This window comes from Colias eurytheme, chromosome 11 (assembly GCF_061535395.1).
Source record: "Colias eurytheme isolate Ceu_HAF_F1 chromosome 11, ilColEury1 Martin Lab GWU primary, whole genome shotgun sequence".
NCBI lineage: Eukaryota > Metazoa > Arthropoda > Insecta > Lepidoptera > Pieridae > Colias > Colias eurytheme.
The window spans coordinates 9,168,549-9,189,970 of NC_142990.1; the positions used below are offsets into that span (position 1 = coordinate 9,168,549).

The 21,422-nt window shown below is 33.3% G+C and overlaps 1 protein-coding gene across 2 annotated transcripts in view; it reads left to right on the forward strand.

Moving 5' to 3' along the window:
* LOC149904783 (uncharacterized) overlaps nucleotides 1-21,422 on the forward strand; it is an 87,431-nt gene that overhangs the window by 53,449 nt on the left and 12,560 nt on the right. For both annotated transcript variants that reach the window (XM_090107253.1, XM_090107252.1), the window contains exons 3-4: nucleotides 19,163-19,301; nucleotides 20,747-20,811. In XM_090107253.1, the coding sequence (XP_089963379.1) occupies nucleotides 19,163-19,301; nucleotides 20,747-20,811 (204 nt within the window). The remainder of the gene's footprint in view (nucleotides 1-19,162; nucleotides 19,302-20,746; nucleotides 20,812-21,422) is intronic.

Consider the following 21,422-nt stretch of genomic DNA (forward strand, 5'->3'; position numbering starts at 1 on the left):
ATTATAACCACACAAAAAGTGCAGCTATGCTCCAATTATTTATACATAAACGTTCATTATAAAAATTGAAACGATTCCCTAATGGAGATCCACCATCAAAACCATTTTAACCGCTTACAGCCTATAAAACATCGATACGTAATAACCATCTCGGCTAAGTGAGGTTATTATTATATAATTTGTAAACTGTATTTACGATCCCACAATAAAATTTACTACCAATTTGATTTATAATGCGACCCTAACATTCAATACTTACGAATCTATACGTTTTATTAAGGTCTATTACCGGTCGGTGAAACGATTACGATGTAGGTATTTATTGCTCTATGGCTACCTATATTTATAATCTAAACCTTCGTGAAAAAATGAAAAATGAAAAAGTTTCACAAGATATATTGGGATGGGATATAATTAGAATTTGGAAAATTATTAACTAGTGGGAAAATTCATCCTATAACAATCTATACTAATATTATAAAGCTGAGGAGTTTGTTTGTTTGTTTGAACACGCATTAGCGCGTAGTAGCTCAGGAACTACTGGTCCAATTTGAAAAATATCACCACGCTAAGACCAACAGGAGCGGAGCCATGCGGGTGAAACCGCGGAGCGCAGCTAGTAAATTATAAAACTGAGATTCCTGCAAACTAATATTTGTCAGGGCTGATTTATAATAATTATCACATAAGCAACAGATAAGCCTGTAAAGGCACGTCATTTTTAGCTAGCACAGTCATTTGCTTCAACTAGTTTCATATAAAAAATTAAAAAGACGTTTCTTTCTATAAGAAACTAGCTGTAATAATTTATCCATCTCTTAACTATAGGTGAGGGTTAGTACGAGAATAAGTCTCAAGTCAAGCATTAAATTATTAAGTCTTTCATATGAAATCGGACACAGTATTCCGGAGTTTGGCATAGTGCCCGAATTATGGTGACATTACATTGGACTCAAAAGTGATGTCGGGGTTCGTTCAAAAATATAGATAAGGGGCATTATGTATATGTAATTTTGTTCTTAGGATTATAAACATTCAGTTACATATAGTTTATTTATTCTTCTTTTGCCTGCATAGGAAACAAGGATACTTTTAAGGCTTTGTCAGACAGGACGCGTACTTAGCGCGCGTCAGAGCGTTAAGTTGACGCCGCGATATGACGCTAAGATGTGTTCTACTACCATCGTAGAATACCGTCAAACAGAGCGCCGGCGCTAGCAGTACGCAACGCTCTGTCGCGGCGTTAGGACGTTTAACGTCGGGTGTTGTATTTTTTTACAAATTTTATTTTAGCGTCGGCGTTAATAGGCGTAAAATAATAATAAAATACTGCATAATGACCGAAAATTTGATAGAATTGGTTAGAAAATATCCATGCTTATATAATACGAAGGATAGTTCATATAAACTATAAAGATATATCATTGAAGGCAAAATTGTGGGCACAAATCGGAGAAGAAATTAATGAAACTGGTAAGTAAAAAATTCTTCCGACTCCGGAGTTAATATCGCTGTACCTTGTTTTGTTCGTAAGTAATAATTATGTAAACAACATGCAGCTTTAATAATATCAATTACTGTGTCCTAACGCGCGCTAAAGCGTTCTGTTTGACGAAGCCTCGCGCGACGTTAAAACAGGACGCTGCAGCGCTACTACGCAGCGCTAAAATACGCGTCCTATCTGACAAAGCCTTTAAGATCTGAATATGAGGATGACAAGATAGAGTTTAGGCAGTTTAAACACAGTAAATAAAATGAAGAAACATTACCATTATACGTGTACGTGTTACCATGTGTTACTAAGAAACTAAATGTTATGTTGCGACACGTTCTAGCACAAATTCACAGAAGTACACTAGAGACTTGCTACATCTTCTAAAAAAGATCAAACCAATAATTTTATTTAAATCGGGGCTGTTTTGGAAAACACACGTATCGCTTACAGCTAATGTAGTAGGTTTTTTATGAGTCACAGGTGTATTCTGAGGATAGAAAGAGGGTGTAAAGACCAGGGGGTTTTGCGTCCAAGTATTAGCTAAGTGCAGTTTGTCATTACTTAAACTATTTGGAATTTGGCTTTTTAACATAGCACTAACTTTTGGGGAAATTTTAAGGAATTTTTGTTGAAACTATGCTTTGGAATATCTCGTTATTGCTTGGAGTATAATGTGAAACTTCATTAACAAATTGTCAAGATAAATAGACAATAGTTTTGCTTGATGTGGAAGTGTTTTAAACTGCGTCAAATACGAACAAGCGCGTTTGAGTGTTCTGAAAAATTAAATATCGGGTAAAAAATTTAATTTTAATGCCAATTAAGTTTTATTTCAATTTGTAGAGTTAATAAATATTGTGACAAGTCTGATCTTTAATTTGATTGTGGTAAAATTACCTACCTACTTTAATATCGAAATTCAAAGGGTAGAAATGTGTGAAATCACTTAAAATGTAACTAAATACGTTGGAATAGTTTCTAATTTAACGATAAGTAAGGGAGTTAACTTGATTTGTCATTTATTGTTACACTACACGCTCACTTGATACCAAAATTTATCCTAACAAGTAAAGACTCATTAGGTGCTTTGCGTGACATTTTATCAAAATTTGTTGTACAGAAACTAGGTATTTAATCTCGAATGAGTAAATTTTGTTAATATCAAAGAGGAGATTTCGCCATAACAATCCCAGTTAATTGTATTGTCAGAGTCGTAGTAAATCTATTAAATAAGTGATATAAGTGAAATCACAGCGTCGCGTCGTCGGGAACGCAAACTTTATATCAAATGCAGTAGACCATATTATTGTAGTGGCGGCTGTCAAGAGCATTCTACTCATAATATTTCTATATTTTTACGAAACCCAATAATATGTTGAGTATTGAAATGTTCGTCACATTTCATGCAACGTGACGTTAATATTTTAGTTTAATCTGAAGAAACATATTTCAGCATTATATCTAAGATAATAATTATTATTATCCAGTCTTTGATTTGTTACTATAGTAGAAAAATAATGGATCAAAAAATAAACCTCGAAATATACCTCTACATTTCTTTTATTCTCATATAATGTACATTATACTTACAAAACATATCCAAGTTAATATAGTAATTGTAACAGCATATTATATTACATAATCACTACATAGTATAAAACAAAGTCGCTTTCTCTGTCCATATGTCCCTATGTCCCTATGTATGCTTAAATCTTTAAAACTACGCAACGGATTTTGATGCGGATTTTTTTTAATAGAACGAGTAATTCAAGAGGAATGTTTTAGTATATAATTTATTAGGTATTAGACAAAGCGGGCGAAGCCGCGGGCGGTAAGCTAGTTGTTCATATAATCACGACTATATAACAAGTTGTACATGACTAACCCAAAGGAACGTGTCCAAATAGCAAGCATCAAGGTGTTGTAAAGCTATTCCAACATGAATGTTAACACGTTTACATGCGTTTGTATATATAATATTATAGCTATATGTTCGTTTGTATATACGATGAGTAGTATAGTTTGTCCTGGATATATTTATTTTATGTTTATTTATATGAAGAGCTCGCGAAAACACTACCTTGTAATTTCAAAGGCAGCTTTTACATTTTCAGATGAACTTGAAAATATAACTTACTAGAGGTCCGCCCCGGCTTCGCCCGTGGTACATATTTCGCAATAAAAGGTAGCCTATGTCCTTTCTCGGGTATCAAAATATCTCCATACCAAATTTCATGCAAATTGGTTCAGTAGTTAAGGCGTGATTGAGTAACAGACAGACAGACAGAGTTACTTTTGCATTTATAATATAAGTATGGACTATGGATATAGACTTCTGTAAATCATTTGATAATTTGGGTTGGGTTACATGTGTGCATATTGAGCTACAATCGTAATAACTTAAACAATGGCTCATATTATGGTAGATACTAACTAAAGTAAAGCAAGTTTAAATATGAACGATATAAATTTCACACCTGTCACTTTTATTATAAGTACCTAAAACATTAATCAATAATCATATTATCAGCTTTCTGTGGCTTTATTTGTAACAAACTTTTTTTTAATTGCCTCCTCGAGGTATCTTAACCGTTGTAAATACATAAAGAAATAGATTTAAGTAACATTATTAAACAATAATTGTGGAGATTATCGAGTCTTTAAAAAGAGTACAGATTAAGATTGTAAAGAAAGAAAAAAAACGAGCTTTTGACCGATACCTCTAAGTCCTATGCCGGGTCCAGACTGGTGAAACGTAACATGCAATGTAACATTCTGCCTTTCATTGCATGTTCGCTGCTGGTGTGGACGCATAGTGCGCTCATAACGCGCATTCACTACGAACCTCCCGTAGTCGTGTTCTTTGCCCCTTTGTGTTCGTCGAAAAACCGACAAATTTCGGATCGCTCCGCGCGCGGCTTGTAATGCTCGTAGCATGCGCGTGTAATGCACAATTCGCGCGCGCAAGACGTCCAAACTATGAGAAATTGTTACACAGTGTGTTACCTTTCATGATACATTGCAGCAATGTGGACGGTGAATTCTTTCATTGCATGTTACATTGCATGTTACGTTTCACCAGTCTGGACCCGGCACTAGAGGTCAAGAGTGAAGGTAATAATACTTACTTTTTATTCAAATACGACTGATGTAAACTAAATAACTTATTCTTTCTATCACAAATTATCTCTAAACAAACTAGTGAAGAGAAAATAATTCTTTTCAACTTGTAGAAAATATACGCTATAAATATTAAAAATGTATTGAAGTACTTTTTGCATATTATATGAGCTTCAATGCAATGCATGTGGGTAAGGTCAAGTATCAAATTACAGTGAACCTTGACCCGTTTACATTTATATTACAGCTTAAGTAGGTACTAGGTAAAAGGTATAGATGAATTAACTCTACTTGTGTAAAATTTCCGCTCTTTCGCTCTCCCGCTTTGGTTATAAGCTTTTTAAAAGTTATTTTATTACTATACATCAAAATAAGATAAATATGATAAGAGTTATGCCTAAAAACATTGTAAATTTAACATTAAGTGCAAGCTAACGACCAAACTTCGGCTGAAGGATGTGAAATTATTTTTTCGAAAATGAATGCAGCGTTTGTTACTCCAGACTCTATATGCCTATGTATATGTTCCCTAAAATCTGTCGTTTGACGTTTCTGAGTTATAGCAGAGAAAATATTCTTACTTTGTTTAATTATCAATATTTTTTCATTGCAAACCGATACTAAAATTCATTTCAATACAAACATTAATGTTCAACAGTAAATATTTCCAAATACAAGTAAGTACGTCCAATTGTGTAAAGAAATATAACGATATTATATTTCCCTCGGCCATTGCTTTAATACAAACGAAACGGAAAAAGCCTCAGCTCCAACATAAAGACTAAACGCGTAAACCATTTGAACTGCCTCAATAAAAAAGAAAAAGAAAATGGCGGCCTACTTACAAGAAGTCAGGTGTTCAGAAACGACGTCCATCATTAATTTCCATTCAGTGCCGAATCACAGGAATAACTTGAAATAATATCGCCGATATTGGTCTGTATAATTTAACGTGGACGTGGGTTTCTTTAAGAATTATCGTGTTTTATCCTTTGGTTAGTATAATCAAGATATCGTAATGTTTCCATTTCATCTACATCTTCAATGTTATAAATGTTGTATAGCTATATAATCCTCTATTAGTTATAACTATGCAGGTTGTAAGGATATATTCATGTGTGTGACTCTATCATGCAAAATTGACTAAACAGAGCGGGGTAAAATTTGTCTGAGAAATCACTACATAGTATAAAACAAAGTCGCTTTCCCTGTCCCTATGTCCCTATGTCCCTATGTCCCTTTGTACGCTTAAATCTTTGAAACTACGCAACGGATTTTGATGCGGTTTTTTTTAATAGATAGAGTGTTTCAAGAGGAAGGTTTATATGTATAATAACATCCATTAAATAGTGGAGAAGTACTGTTATTTTTGAGGTTTCTAATGTGATGGCGTAAAAAATTACATTATTTCCGCTTACATTGCAAACGCAGGCTGAACCCTACGAGTTTTATCAAAATAATGAATGAATGAATGAATGAATGAATGAATGAATGAAATACTCTTTATTGTACATATACACAGTGATAAAGTTACATAGTTAAGATAGCTTATAGTAGAGATGTACAAAGAGCGGCTTTATCGCTCGTGAGCGATTTCTTCCAAGCAACTCGATGTAGATAAAGATACAGTGAGCAAGAATTAAAGAGTAGAGTAAGACAAGGAAAGAAGAAAGAATAAACATAGAAAAGTATTATACATAATGAAGGACACATAAGTTGATACATTAATATTACAATAAGATTAAAATTATATAGAAGGAAAAACTTAAATTTAGATTTATTTTAACGATTTGTCAGTGATCGTGCGAAGGTAGTAGTTCTTCAATTGACTTTTAAAGGAGTGAAGGGTCTGTGCTTTTCTTATCGTGACTGGTAAGGAGTTCCACAACCGGATTGCTTGAACGGAAAAGGAAGAATGAAAGAAATTGGAAGAATGGGAAGGTATATGAAGGGTAAGATTTTCAGCTGATCGTAAGTTCGTATTCCTAGTGCCGAGGAATTCAAAATTAGCTTTTAAGTAGGAAGGTGATGTAGGATTAAAGATAATGGAATAAAGAGAGGCAAGAATATGTGTATTCCGGCGGAGGCGGATGGGGAGCCACTGAAGTCTTGACCGAAATTCCGAAACATGGTCATACTTGCGCAGACCATAAATGAACCGCACAGCAAAATTTTGTAACCGCTCAAGTTTATTAAGTTGTTCTTGAGTTAGATTAGTAAGACATACGTCAGCGTAGTCAAGGATTGGCAGAAGTAAGGATTGGGCCAGCAAAATTTTGGTGGGAATGGGAAGCAAATTACGCATTCTACGCAAACTAGAGGCGGCAGCAAATACTTTGGAACTTATGTTTTTAATCTGATGAGACCATGACAAAGTTTCATCTAGTATGATACCGAGATCTTTAACAAATTTACTGTAAGGAACAGTAGTACCATCGAGTGCAATCGGTGGCAGAGTCGTCCAATTAATCCTAGAAAGGAGACTTTGACTGCCAAATATAATTGCTTGAGATTTTAAAGGATTTAAACTCAGTCCAAAAGATTTACTCCAATCGGATATGTGTGAGAGGTTACGATTTATACAGTACACAGCTTCAGGTAAATCAGTCAAAGTGGCTTGTGAATAAATTTGGAGATCATCAGCGTATAGGTGATAATGTGAGGTCAGTCTTGTGGTAACACAATTTATAAAAATCGCAAATAAGAGAGGTGATAGAACGCCCCCTTGTGGTACACCAGCACTTACGTCACACCAGGAAGAGAAAGTATTTTCAACCTTAACGCGTTGTCGACGGCCGTGCAAGTAGGAACGAAACCATTCTATTGCCACAGGGGATATATTGACGGAAAGCAGTACACTCAACAATACATCATAATCAACTGTATTGAACGCATTGCTAAAATCCAACAGTGTCAAAATTGTAAGCTCTTTGTTATCCATTCCTCTACGTATGTCATCAGTAATTTTCAGAAGGGCTGTAGTCGTACTATGACCGGGGCGGAAACCAGATTGATAGGGATCAAGGAGACAATTGGCATGAAGAAACTGGGATAGTTGTTGGTGGATAAGACGTTCAAGGAGCTTTGACAGGAAGGGTAAAATTGAGATAGGACGAAAATCGGATAGGGATGAAGGATTTCTTTTCTTAGGAATGGGAATGATACTAGCCTTTTTCCAGATATTAGGAAATACTCCAGTATCGAGGGAACAGTTTAGGATATGAGTTATGACAGGGACAATAATATCAAGGATGGGAACGATCATACTACGACTGACACCATCATCTCCGACTGCTTTAGAGGTAATCGATAAAATATTCTTCTCAACATCACTGCTAGCGATTTGCTTAAAAACGAACGGCGGGAAGCTAAAAGATGATGTGTTTGAAATAATATGAGATATTGTTGAGTGTTTATTGCCGTCTTTAAAAGTAGGTGCAGAAGAAGAGAAATGTTTATTTAAAGCGTCTATGCAAATGTTATTATTTAAAGGAGAGTCATTATTTTTACCTATGCCTAGAGTTTTGAGAAATTTCCAAATTTTTGAACTGTCCCCATTTTCAACAGATTGATGGATGTGTCGTCGCTGAGCGTCTCTACATACCACATTGCAACGATTCCTTGCTCTTTTGAAAGTTTCCCAGTCAGAATCAGACTGTGTATGCTTATATTTAGCTTTTGCTTTGTTTTTGGCATCAATCTGGATTTTTATTTCACTAGAGAGCCAAGGGGCAGGAAGGTGTCTTACTTTAATTGGTCTTACAGGAGCATGTTTATCAAATAAGTTTAAGATCTCAGCATTAAACTTTTCAATTTTTTGATCCACTGAATCAGCTGACATAAGTAGGGTCCAATCTGTATTTTTAGCGTCTTGCCGGAGACGTTCTACATCCATACCACCAAAATTTCGCTGCATGAGGATTTTGTGTTTGAATTTAGGGGGACGGGTTTTGTAAGAGAGGTAGATTAGATCATGACACGAGAAAGAATCTGCAGGGCATTGACCGTGCTTCGAGACATGATCTAGGGAAGAAACAAGGATAAGGTCTAGAAGGGAAGGGGAACAATTTGGAATTTTATGAGTAGCGGAGAGTGGAAGTATGTGTATATTGCATGCATTTACTAAGGAAATAAGTTTTTTGCTGCGGTGATCGTCTTTTAAAAGGCATGTATTAAAATCTCCCATTATAATAACATGCTTAAAGAGTGGAAGAAAGTTTTCAAGAAGAGTCTCAAAAGAAGAAAAGTAATTGACATGAAGAGAAGGACTGTATACTACTCCAAGCACAGCATAAAATAATGTACTAAGTATTATACACATTGAAAAGGTCTACAGAAAAGTCCGCGATGGTATATGTCTATCTCTTATGGATAACCCATAATAACTTTTTTTTGTCATTTACTTTTTACGACAAATAATGGCTAATTTTCGATGCGATTTTAACCAATACAGCATTAATTCTTAACCAATTAAATACCTTCAATACATTGTTCATTTAATATAGATCTATATGGCACTTTACACCGTATGATTTAAGTGAATATTTTCGAAGATATTACAGATTTAAAAATTGCGGGACGCAGCGTTTTCGGCGGTACCGGCCCGCGGGCTATCTATTTTATACCCGTGCGAAGCCGGAGCGGGCTGCTATGTTTTTATATACAACGTTCACAGTTTTTCTGTAGTATATTTAGTATCAGCATTGCACCCGTGCGAAGCCGGGGCGGGTCGCTAGTAGATTATATTCTGTACTAGATTATGTAAAAGCTATTTTACTACACATATAATTATATACTTACCACATATAATCATAAACAAAATATATAAAATTGTATTTCAATAAAAAATATAAAGCCAGACTACTTGCCTTTACAAAGGGCCAGAGTTATCAAGACCAGTAACAATCGTTTACTATTAATGTGACAGATTCAATAGCTCCACTTCTTAAATAATGATCGATAGCTTCGTGATATTTGGTTTAGATATTTCTTACTGAACTAAGTAATTCAAATCGAATTATAAAAACAACACAAAGAACAAAGGAAGTAATAAAAGCTCATCAAAAAAGAAAAGCTCCTGTATCTCAATATTAGGGGTTGATTGAAAACAATAAAAACGGCCAAGTGCGAGTCGGAACAAACTATGTTATAACTTTAAATTTATGCTTTTATCAATTTTTCCTTTATCTGTGCTATAAGATGTTGCTTTTTACCAGATAAAAACTTTCAGATTTTCATCCCAAATTTAGTCATTAAGCACCACCATTAGAAAGTAACATCTTAGAGCAACATACGCTATATTATATTTCTTCAAATAGCTAATACATTCTAAACTTTCTTTAGCTTTGCGTACACTTCTTGTTATCACGCCACAGCCGTTCCCCATTGTGTAATAAAAAATTCTACTGTTTCAGTTTTGTTTTTCACAAAAAACGATACAATTCGAGAAGGTTCTCGAAAGTTCAATTTATCTTTTAAGATGAGATCTCGAAACGTAATAAACAAAGAAACAGTTGGCATACATAAAATCACTAATATTCAGTCTACAGTTTTTCATCAGCACCAAAATCTTCGCTTCTTTCTTCTTCCAATTAAGATTAAAAAAACAGAAGAGCAGAAATATTAATATCTCTACCAATTTCCGCATCAATGCAAAACGGTACTTTATTCATTTTACCTTTGGCCAATTAGCCTTTTAAAGCGAGCTAAATACTTTTTATTTTCTCATTATATAATATTATCTATTACAAACTTCGACTCATATTATAATATATAAAATGTTTACTCTTATAGAAGTTAACCTTAATTAATAATATATCCACCAAGTAAGCATATAAAGTCCCTTCTAAAGCTTTCATAAAAAAAGCGGTTTCTATACGCCCCATATTTTCATGTAAACTTCAGCAATATTATTCTTTTAGGTAAAAATTAATTATTTAATTAAAATGTTTACCTTAAATAAACGTTACAAAATGTTGGATCTTGATTTAAACAAATGAATCCTCGGGCGAGTTTAATCTTTTTGTACACGTTACGATTCGGACCCGATATCGGAGATCTAAAAAAAAAATACTTACAAGGAGAAAACTTTTGTTACACTTTCAAACTCAAAAGTAGTTATAGCCCTAGAATGTATAATTTTAATTAAAACAAATAATTTATTTATTTAAAGAGATAGTTACTTATACTAATTTAAATAACTTTACTTATTACATACTTCTATAAAGTATTAAACATAAAATTAAGACGATAAAAATACTGTACCTGCATAGAGATGAAACAATAACAATAAATGCACTAGAGTTTCAATAGTCATAACGTATAAAGAAGTAAAAGTTGCAATAATTGACAACTTGTCATCACGATACGATCACAACGCGACACGACAACAAATCGTACACTATAAAAGCAGTCTCCAAAGGCTTTTCATGAGTTATTAGCCAAGTTGCCTGAGCATGGCATTAATTTTGTCTGCTCACTTGTTACGTGTTATATTGACACTGTTATTATGCGAAAGTTTGTTAAGTCGGGAATTAAACATGTAACGTCGTTTACTTGCCTTGATTGATAAGGGACGGCTTAGTGCGAGAGTTAATTGGAATTGACGAGTATTTTCTTTATTGTTTGAGTCATACACCACATTATTTCTTATATCAATATAAGAAATAATGTGGTTATTATATGTATATACCACATTATTTCTTATATCAATATAAGAAATAATGTGGTGTTCAAACTATATTTATCTGATTTACTAGAATAACTCATTAAACGAATAATGATTTCAGGCAGTTTAATTAGAAACATTTAAATATATGAAGCCCCAAAAATGACGAAATATAAATTAAAGCCCGTAAGTATAAATAATTTGGAAAATCCAAAAGTGCACGCCTCATAATTTTTTTTTAATAAATATTTATTAATTATTATTTTTGTTTATTTAATAACAATTAAACCACATCGAATCAGACCCTGAAAAATGAAAGGGTTCTATTCCTGAGCATACTCAAGCGTAAGAGAAAAAAAAAGACTCGATTAGTAAAGTATTTCGGTCGCTATCGTGTTAACAAGAAAAAGGATCCGCACATACAGACACACGGACGTCCAAGACAGAACTTTTTTAAACTGTTTTTTAACTAGTTTAAATAACAAAAATGACATCAAAAATATCATGAACGTTAAAAATAGTGTTTTTTCTTAATATGTGTGTGTATGTATTATCTTACAAGTGCAATGTATGATACATAAAGACATTTTAAGTTTGAAAAATCAGATGTTTTGCGCGAAGTGACAGTAGTACCCACCTCAACGCTTCGCTTATGAGGCGTGCAATATAATGCGCAGAGAAAACTATGTAGCCGCCCTGTGGAATAAAAACGAACAATTTATTTTAATTATTGGTATAACGTCCTACCGTGTATTGTGTTGATTCCTACGGCACCCAGTTTCTTATTTCAATTACATAAAGATACTGTAGTGAATATATTATTATTTCTGTAAATATCTCATTTATTGAAATTGTTCTTTATGTAACTCTACTTATTCGAATGAATAAAATAGAAATTTTATAAGCACATTGCACAATGATATCATTGTACGGAGACCTCATTGAAATCAAGCTGACACTCTTTTTGTACCATAAATATGTTTTGTTCCAAAATATTTTAATTTGCTCTTTGCTTTGGCCACCGTCCAACCTATGTAGATATCGCTTCGTAAAGTACCGTAGTTAGTATTACATAACGCGAGGTCAGGTCAAGATATAGTATAGCACATGTAGCGCGAATACATGTTTTAATTTTAAATATGTTTATTTCATTCGAAACTACCGCATTTTATGAACAGCGTCAAGAGAAACAATTTTAAGTTGCAGCAGGGACGATTTGAATTCCTTCTTCAGCAAGTCGCGTCCCATAGTTATTCTAAATTCCTTGTAAACTGCAGCACGATTGTTCAAAATACTACGAATAACTTTTAAAATAGTAAAATATAAGAGTAGTGTAGATTTACAATGGACTACATTTTATATTTTGTTTGAAATTTTTAATGAAATTTCAGTTCTACGAAACGGTTCTGTGAATATTTGCCTACGAAACATAGTGTATTAGTAAATTTTTCCATGAATTCATTCCGTTAACAAAAATATTTTATAGTTATTCTGTTATTACTTTATTATATGTATATGCACAAATTATATACGAAGAAGAAACGATACATTATTATTTATTTCGCTCCTTGCAAGAACTCTCTTTCAGAGTCAACACTCGTAATTTTTCTCATTTACAACATAATGTATCACTTCTACTATAATCATTATGTTCACGGTTTCCTCTAAATCATATTTCTAATGGGATATCACATTACAGTCCATAGAAACACCCGCCTGACAGTTATCAGAATTTCTCCTAGAAATAGAAGCCATTTTGTACAAATAGGAAACTTGTTTTCGCCCGTGGCTTCGCCTACGCAAATGTCTACCTTGTGATAAAATATAATCTCAACGGTTCTGCGAAATAACTCCGTCTATTTTGCGCCCGACAAATAAAGTAAGCAATAATGTACTATCCTGACAAACATATAAATTTATTGCCCGGTTTAGCCGTTGCATGCACTATCTTGTTTTCAGTAAGTGCTGTTTTTAAACAAATAACGTATTTCGAGCCAAAAGATAGTGCATTAAGCTTTATATAGATAAATTGACGAATTATTTATTAGTTTATAGTATATTATACCGAGAGGTCTTAGTAACCAGAGAAATACAATTCAGATACAAATATGTATAACCACCGGTGCAATGATTGCTGAGTTTATCGAAAACATACCGACAGACGCGGCAGTTAACTTTGTTTGATCGTATGGCGATTGACATTATACAAATACATACATTTTTTAATCTTTTTCATCATGCATAACCATCGATGCAGTAGTAACTGAGTTTATCTCGAACAAACAGACAGACAAACGTTGAAGAAAACTTTGTTTTATAATATTTTTTAATTAGTTAAATTAGACCATCTAGGTATTTAAAGTAACCATGGCAACGAAACTGATTACCACCGTTACAAAATGAATACGCAATTTTTGCTTCGCTCGTGCACTGACATGAATAATTAGTACACAATGCACAGCTTCCTGCGGATATCGTATCGAGTCGACGGTTAATGACTATTGTTTTCCTTCAATAACGAATGTAATTTGCATACAAAACTTACTTATGAATACTTTAAAGTAATGTTTAAAGTACTAGGTGAATTTAAACGCTATCCATGATAATTTTTATGAGTATTGAGTTTTAGGCATTGAGATAATATTACTACGTATGGAGTAGACACCACGAACAAAATCTGTGCGCCATTTTTTTGCTCTAACTAAGTTTTAAAAATTATTATCTAGTTAGGTACTAAACGATGAAAGTTATTCCTTTGCACTTTTCCGTATTATTTGTATTATTTGTGCAATATCGTAACACACACGAAGGCATGTTTGATGCGTTTCACTTTAAAACCATTAAAAAATACCGCTCAACATACGTCACATGACGTATGTTGAGTGGAACATAAGTGATGTTGGCGGTGTCATCTCCATATTAATATTATCTCAATGGTTTTAGGTAGATTAAATAGAAATTCCATTTATACATATATTCAGAACATGTTTTCTCAAACAATATACTCAATAGTGTCACTATAAACCTGAACCAAAGATACATAATAATACCTAATCTACACCTACCACCCCTATATCCACTGTATAAAATCCTACGCAGCTAGTCTTTACTTACTATACGGGGCTCCAAAAGAATAAAACTTAAACCAATCAATCAATTTTAAGTGTACAATCTTAAGGTTACAAGGGGTGTTAATACGAAGCAATTCTTTCGCTGCTTATTTTAGTACTACAGTTCCAATTCCTTCGTTTAATTTCTTTGAGTGCGAGCAATTTATTATGGGCTGTTGACATATTTTATAGACGGCATTTGTTACTTACTAATATTTAGTTTAGATTAGCTATTGTATTACGGAGAGCTGTTTCAAGTATCACCATACTTATTACTTTGTTGGCGGGTAAAATTTATATTTATGAACCTCTTCTAAAGAACGAACTTTTTTTTCTTAAAAAAAAAGCATTTCAAGCTTCTCTTCCAAAAATTAAAGTAAACCAAGTTACACTCTCGTTAGCACTTATTAGATTGTAATACATAAATACAATGTTTTAATACCGAATGATAAAAACGCAAGAAAACCCTCACTGAAAAAGCTAGTCTATGCACAATTAAGTTAAATAAAGCATAATGTACGTGAAAGCAAACAGAAACATATTTAAAAATCACAGTATAATTTGTTAACGTACCTGCAATAATTAATACCGTTTAAAATGATTATTAAACCTGAAACAACGCCACGCCGCGTAATAAAAATGATTTAATAAATCAACGGGCGGCGTCTCTTAATCGAAATTAAGTAATTAAGTGTACCCAGTTAATTTAAATACAACGTTCCTTGTATGTTCAACCGTTATACAAGGAGACCATTTAATTTGGCCGCTTATTCAGCGTCGCGTTTATAAACACCATTATTGCACTATCTAAAAATCTAATTCAAGCTTAACTTCAGGTTTTTTGTAGGGCGTGGTTGAATGCTTGATTAAATTCTGAGCCACTTTGAAAACAATGAAGTTGCCATGATGCTTGCGCTTTTTAATATGGGTTTAAAGCCTTAATTAGGATATTTAGACTAGTGATAGGTCAAAAAGATAGAAAATTAATAAAAAAGAGGTTAATCTATGTCAAAATAATAGCTCTACTAGGTAAATTTAGTTGACCAACTTACGTATACGTAAGGATCAATTAGGTATATAAAAATGCGCACGTCTGAATGTTTGTTTAAGCTTATCCGCTTATATTAACTTCAATATCCGACTGTACACTGACTTAAAATAATAATAATTAAGGCTATCCTTACATTTTGTCCCTTCATTTAACTGAATAATGAGAGATGTATAAAATAATACCATGCTTTTATTCCACGAATGATAAGGCAAAGGTGAGCTTGTAGTGTATTCCGCCAATAATAATTAAGCCGAATGTAATATGGAACTAGCTTATTACCATAATCTGGGCACGATTCCAAACTGATCAGCTTCTGAAGAATTATGTAGAGAAATATTAAAAGGCACTTAACCTCATGGTATCAAGAAAACCCGCATTGTATTGGTATTTGCTACCGATATACCTATGAGCCTCACTTTTTAATTATAGTATATACTAAAGGATCGACTCATCAAAAGACCATTTTCTTTTCAATAAGAATGTTATTTGTAAAGTGACATAAGTACAAGCTTCTTTTATCCGATTAACAAGAAAACCCACTAGCTAGAATACATAATATACGAGAACCTATCTATATAAACTCTCGACCAATTATCACCCTTAACAAAATGATGTCGTTATTGATAATTAGAAATAACACCCGACAGCAGCTTGGTTAAGGGAATTGAATTGGAGTAATATATTTATCTTGTTAAAGGCGACGGCGTAGAAAATTACATTATAGTGCAGTTTTATGTTGAACAGACGCTAGATAACTGATTCTTTAGTGTATTTAATTCTCTATGCGTCATACAAATTTATTCTTTTTCTAAAGACGAATAGCATACTGGCATTTGTCGTTCCAAATCTTGGAGTGTCCTATTTTATTTCACCCCTTCAAACGGTCGTATTTAGGGCAGCGTTTTAAAGAAGAATATTAATATTTAACGTCTTAAAGAACTATTATTCGTGTCAGTTCTATTTCTACATATCCTAATAAACGAAAAAAATGTATTTGTTGTGATGTAAAATGTATGGAGAGTAAGCCAATCCTGCAAATGTTACTGACATTCGAGACATCCGTATTTGGTTGAAATTTTGTTTAAATAAGTTATAACTTGGAATAAGATTATATAGACTTTGCCTATAATAAATAAAGCGGGAATTATTATAGTGCATTGTGCTCTGCTTAAGATTTTTATTCCATCCCAGGCCCTTTACACACTTGACCACGGATCATATCACAAAGGATCGCATCTTCATAGCGTTCTAGTTAAACATTACCGTGATGTGGGATCGTTAACATCTCGCCAGCATCCGTCATTCATCGTACATCTCATTTTTATTCATGTCGACTGCAAGGGGCGCTCAAATGATGCACGCATTGTACTATAATTGCCGGTTCATTGCCGCTTATTGCATATAATACGACCACAATGACTATATCAAACGGCTTTTTGAATATAAATCATGTTGGAATAGTTTATTTTGATCTAATGTTTGCTGCGGCTGGGAATTGGGTTAGTTCGTTAATCTCTTTTTTTTTCAGATTAGTTTGAAACGCTTTCAATCCAGATAGGCTTAGATCATTCTTTCAGAATAGAACTCAGTAGGTATTGAAAAATTTTATCCAATGTTTGATGGACTGGCCAAAAGTCTTTATTTGAATAGGAGTTCCAATTGGATAGCCACTTTTAATTCTTAAGACTGACAAATATTAATCACATGAAGCATGAAAGGAAACAATGTTCATTTTATTTGGACTTTGAAATAAATGCGAAAACTCTTCTACCGCAATACATCTTCCTTCAAGATCTTGACTATCTGATACATTAAATGGTAAAATTACGCAATGAATGGTGAACCTCCATCCTCTTTGGGGATGTCCGTCAAAAGTAGATTAGCTTATTCATTTATAATCGAAATCTTAAACTAAATCTTATTCTGCCTATAAAACGCAATAGAAGAGTACAACGTTAAAAAGGCTGTTTTCTGTGAAATATTTAGCTGTGTATGTGAAATTCCTGGCCTGTATTGAGTTCGCACGATCTGACTTCGAGATTATTGTGTTGCCGTTAGTATAGCAGATTATTTTTTGTCTATATTGTTCTTTTATGTGAAAGGAAAGATAAAAGACATAAGCGTATCGATAGAGGTGACAAAAGATAACTGGAAACTGCTGGAAACCAATAAATAAGAATGTGCTATAAATATATATATATATATATACATATATGTACATTATATTTATCAAATATCTAACTATACTGATTTTAATATAAGCTGAAGAATTTGTTTAATTTTAAGGTATATCAGGAAATGCTGCTTCAAACGTACATTATTGTATTGCTCATTTGTCGATGAAGGTTGCCTGTATAAAATCATACTACCACCAAATAAAGAGCAATAATATAACCTGTTAAGCAATTTTAATTATATTTCAGTTTTCGGATACAATATCATAAAATTACAACTTGCAATTTTAATATTAAATTCATACGAATTTACAATTTCATATTCGTAATAATTTTGTACCTGGAAAAGCCCAAACTATATTGATATCATTCGTGGAAGGAATATAAAATCATTATTTATCATATGCACTAATTAATACCCATTTCTAGAAAAAACAGTATACATGATCAATGATTTTAATTCTATATCATGTGAGGAGTATCTGTGTAATGTTGATATTAGATAATTTTGACATGGGCCTGGGCCATCGTCGCTGTACATTATATTAAGTAAAACTTGCATGGCTATGTGAAGAATAGTTCGACTCATGAATATGTGGCAAGCGATTTATTATTGTACTAGATTTCCGCCCGCGGCTTCGCCCGCGTTTGCGAAGGAAAACCCGCATACTTCCCGTTCCCGTGGGATTTCCGGGATAAAAACTATCCTATGTGTTAATCCAAGTTACCCTCTATATGTGTGCTAAATTTCATTGTAATCGGTTCAGTAGTTTTTACGTGAAAGAGTAACAAACATCCATACATCCTTACAAACTTTCGCCTTTATAATATACAGGGTGTCCCACTGTTGGTATACTAAGCTCAAAGGAGGTTATAGTTTTGCATACGCTGAGTACGTAAAAAATACTTATAAAATTCCAGACGCATTTTTTTTTCAAATAGATGAATTCTTAAAACTCTATGTGTAGGTACACCCCTAACAAGCAACCCGCCTAACTTTGCCACCAGCAAGTGAGCTATCGTTTAAGATTATGTTTTCATAGATGAAATGTTCACTTTAGAGAAGCGGTATATGCCGGCTGCGCGAAGCTAGAGAAGAAAACATGGATTTTCAGGAAAAATTTAGCAAAAAATTTTTGACGTAATTTTTTTGTTTAAGTATTTTTTACGTGATCAGTGTATGCAAAACTACAAGTCCCTTCGCGCTTAGTATACCAATAGTGGGACACCCTGTATATTAGAATATTAGATACATTCCTTAACACTCCGTATTCATCAGTATATTAGGTATCTATATACTGATACACTCTCTCTACGTATATGCATTAAAATAGAGTTTGTATAGAGATAAAAGACCAAAGGATTTTAAACGCGATTTATTCGTTATATTATCAACCCGACGCTTTATTTTAGGCTAATAATATCGTGAATACATGTATAATACTCTAGTAAATTTAACACAAGAAAATACCAAGATTTTTTCACTTTATTCAATACGTATGATCAAACTTTACCACCAAAATGAAACTTCTCTTTCGTCCACAGGTTGTGCCTTCCCGACCCGGTGGCAAGGCAAGTGGTTCCAGTCGGGTGTGATCCAGCCGATCCTGATAGAGGGCAACATCCTCTCCAATAAGGGCCGGTGCCTCTCCTCCGAGGGAGATAAGTTCTTGATAGTTGATGAGTAAGTGGCTGTTTAGTTTGATTTGTGGCAATTGTGACTACAGGCCCATGTAGATGCCGTACAAAAATGGTGGTCCACAAAGTCGGAATTTATTTTTATTTTTCGACAATTGCCGGGGTAAATTTGGTCATTTGATTTTGTACGGCATCTGTGTCATAATATTTCTATACTGCTTTTAATCCATTATTCCGCAACGCCGTATAAAAATCATGGAGACAAGGGGAAAAAATCTCTACCTGAACTTTCGAATTCTCATCTGCACTCAGTTGGACAGCTTACAAGTGACGTCATAGTGCTGAATCTTATTATTTTATGCTCTTATATCGTTCTAGATAGGTCACCTGGTGGGTCAAATGACCCATAATTTTTTCAACATGGGCCTGTAGTCTATATGAAAAAACTTTTTTTCGCTAGCTGTAAGTTCTATGTTCTAAGGAATCTCAGGTAACAAAGAAGCAGTCTAACATTTAAACACCAATGTACGTACGTACGTAAATGCAGGAGTGCACATTCTTCATCTTCATTCAATTTCTGTAAAACTTTTTCATCAATAAATTAATACTTAATAGAAATTATTTAAAACTGTGTTATAAACTACCTATAGCAAATTGCCTTAATTATTTGTTATTTTTTTATGTACATCAATGTATTCCTTTATTTTTAATAACTCTAGAAAAATTAATCACGTTACAATATATTCAACAGTGATAACGTCGATTTATAGTGTGACCAAAAATCGATGCACTGATTAAAATTTCGCTTTGATATCATATTCATTAACATCGCTTTGAAGTGTCTCTAACCAAAAAATGATAACATGAATTTAACGTGCAGATAAATCACAGTTACAAATGAAATTATTTCACTTGTTATCTGTTAAATTTTATGAAATAAGGCTGAATTCAGCGATAATTTTAATGCCAGAATTATGCGGAGATATTGTCTTCTTGCCTGTCTCAGAGCTTGATCGATACAATCTCCAGACATTTATCATGGCATTTTCGCAATCTGTATAAATTATGAATGAGTTAAATGAAATGTGAGATGAAGATGTCATTTTATTTTTTCAAGATTTGAATTTGTGAATATTTTAGCGAAATGTTTTCAGATCTTGAACACCCCTTTTGAAACGAATTAAATATAATAAAATACACACGATCATCATTGAGTTTTGTTTGCTATAAATAAAAACTTTATTACATGCTTTTTATAAATCCAAACACAAACGTGGTCCACAAAGGAAGAGGATTTGTAGATTTGGAATCTCCCTGCATTAACCTGTAGGTTTCTTTTATGAAAACAAATACATTTTATTCAACAGGTCCCTTTCCTTGATAAATGAAATCTCTTATTCATATTCTAAATAAAGAATACAATTGGAATCCAAAAAAACCCTCGCAGAAATAATTTATGTATCACTACAAAATTGTATTCTTTTGTTATAGGAAAGGCTGTTATCGCTGTGTAGTGATGCATGAAAAACACATTAATGTTCTACAATATAAGGAAAGTAAGTATATTTTATTTTTAAACAACTAGGGACTCTTGCCGACTTCGTTCGTAAAGATGAATTTTCATGTTTTCACAATATTAGGTCCCTATGTAGAAAATAAGGAAATATTTTGAAGCTATTTACATTATAGGTAGTTAGTTCAGATTCGATATTTTTATTACTTTCACTTATACATATTTAAATTACTACATTGTCCAAGTACCCATATAATAGGTAATTAACATTTGCACTAGACGAAGATACATTTATTAAATGTAAACAAAATTAAAAAAGTAGATGCTATGCATTTGAATTCCAACGCTGTACACCAAGCAAATGTACTGAAACTGTAATATCCAGCTAGATGGCTGTAAAGGACAAAGGTGTATTTCTCAAAGCACCTACATTCATCTTGTAAGCGCCTAGAAACAAGTCCCGTCTTAGTCTTAGCGTGTCCGAATTTCTTGAGCTATTTCGTGTGGCTTTAGCTTTAATATGACCAGTCTTTTTGTCTAGATTATGAAGAATACAATTAGAAATAGATTTCGTAATTGCCATCACCAAATCCGTCTTTATAAGGATGTAAAAACCCACTGAAAGACTCATAATATTCTCGCTCTTACAATAAA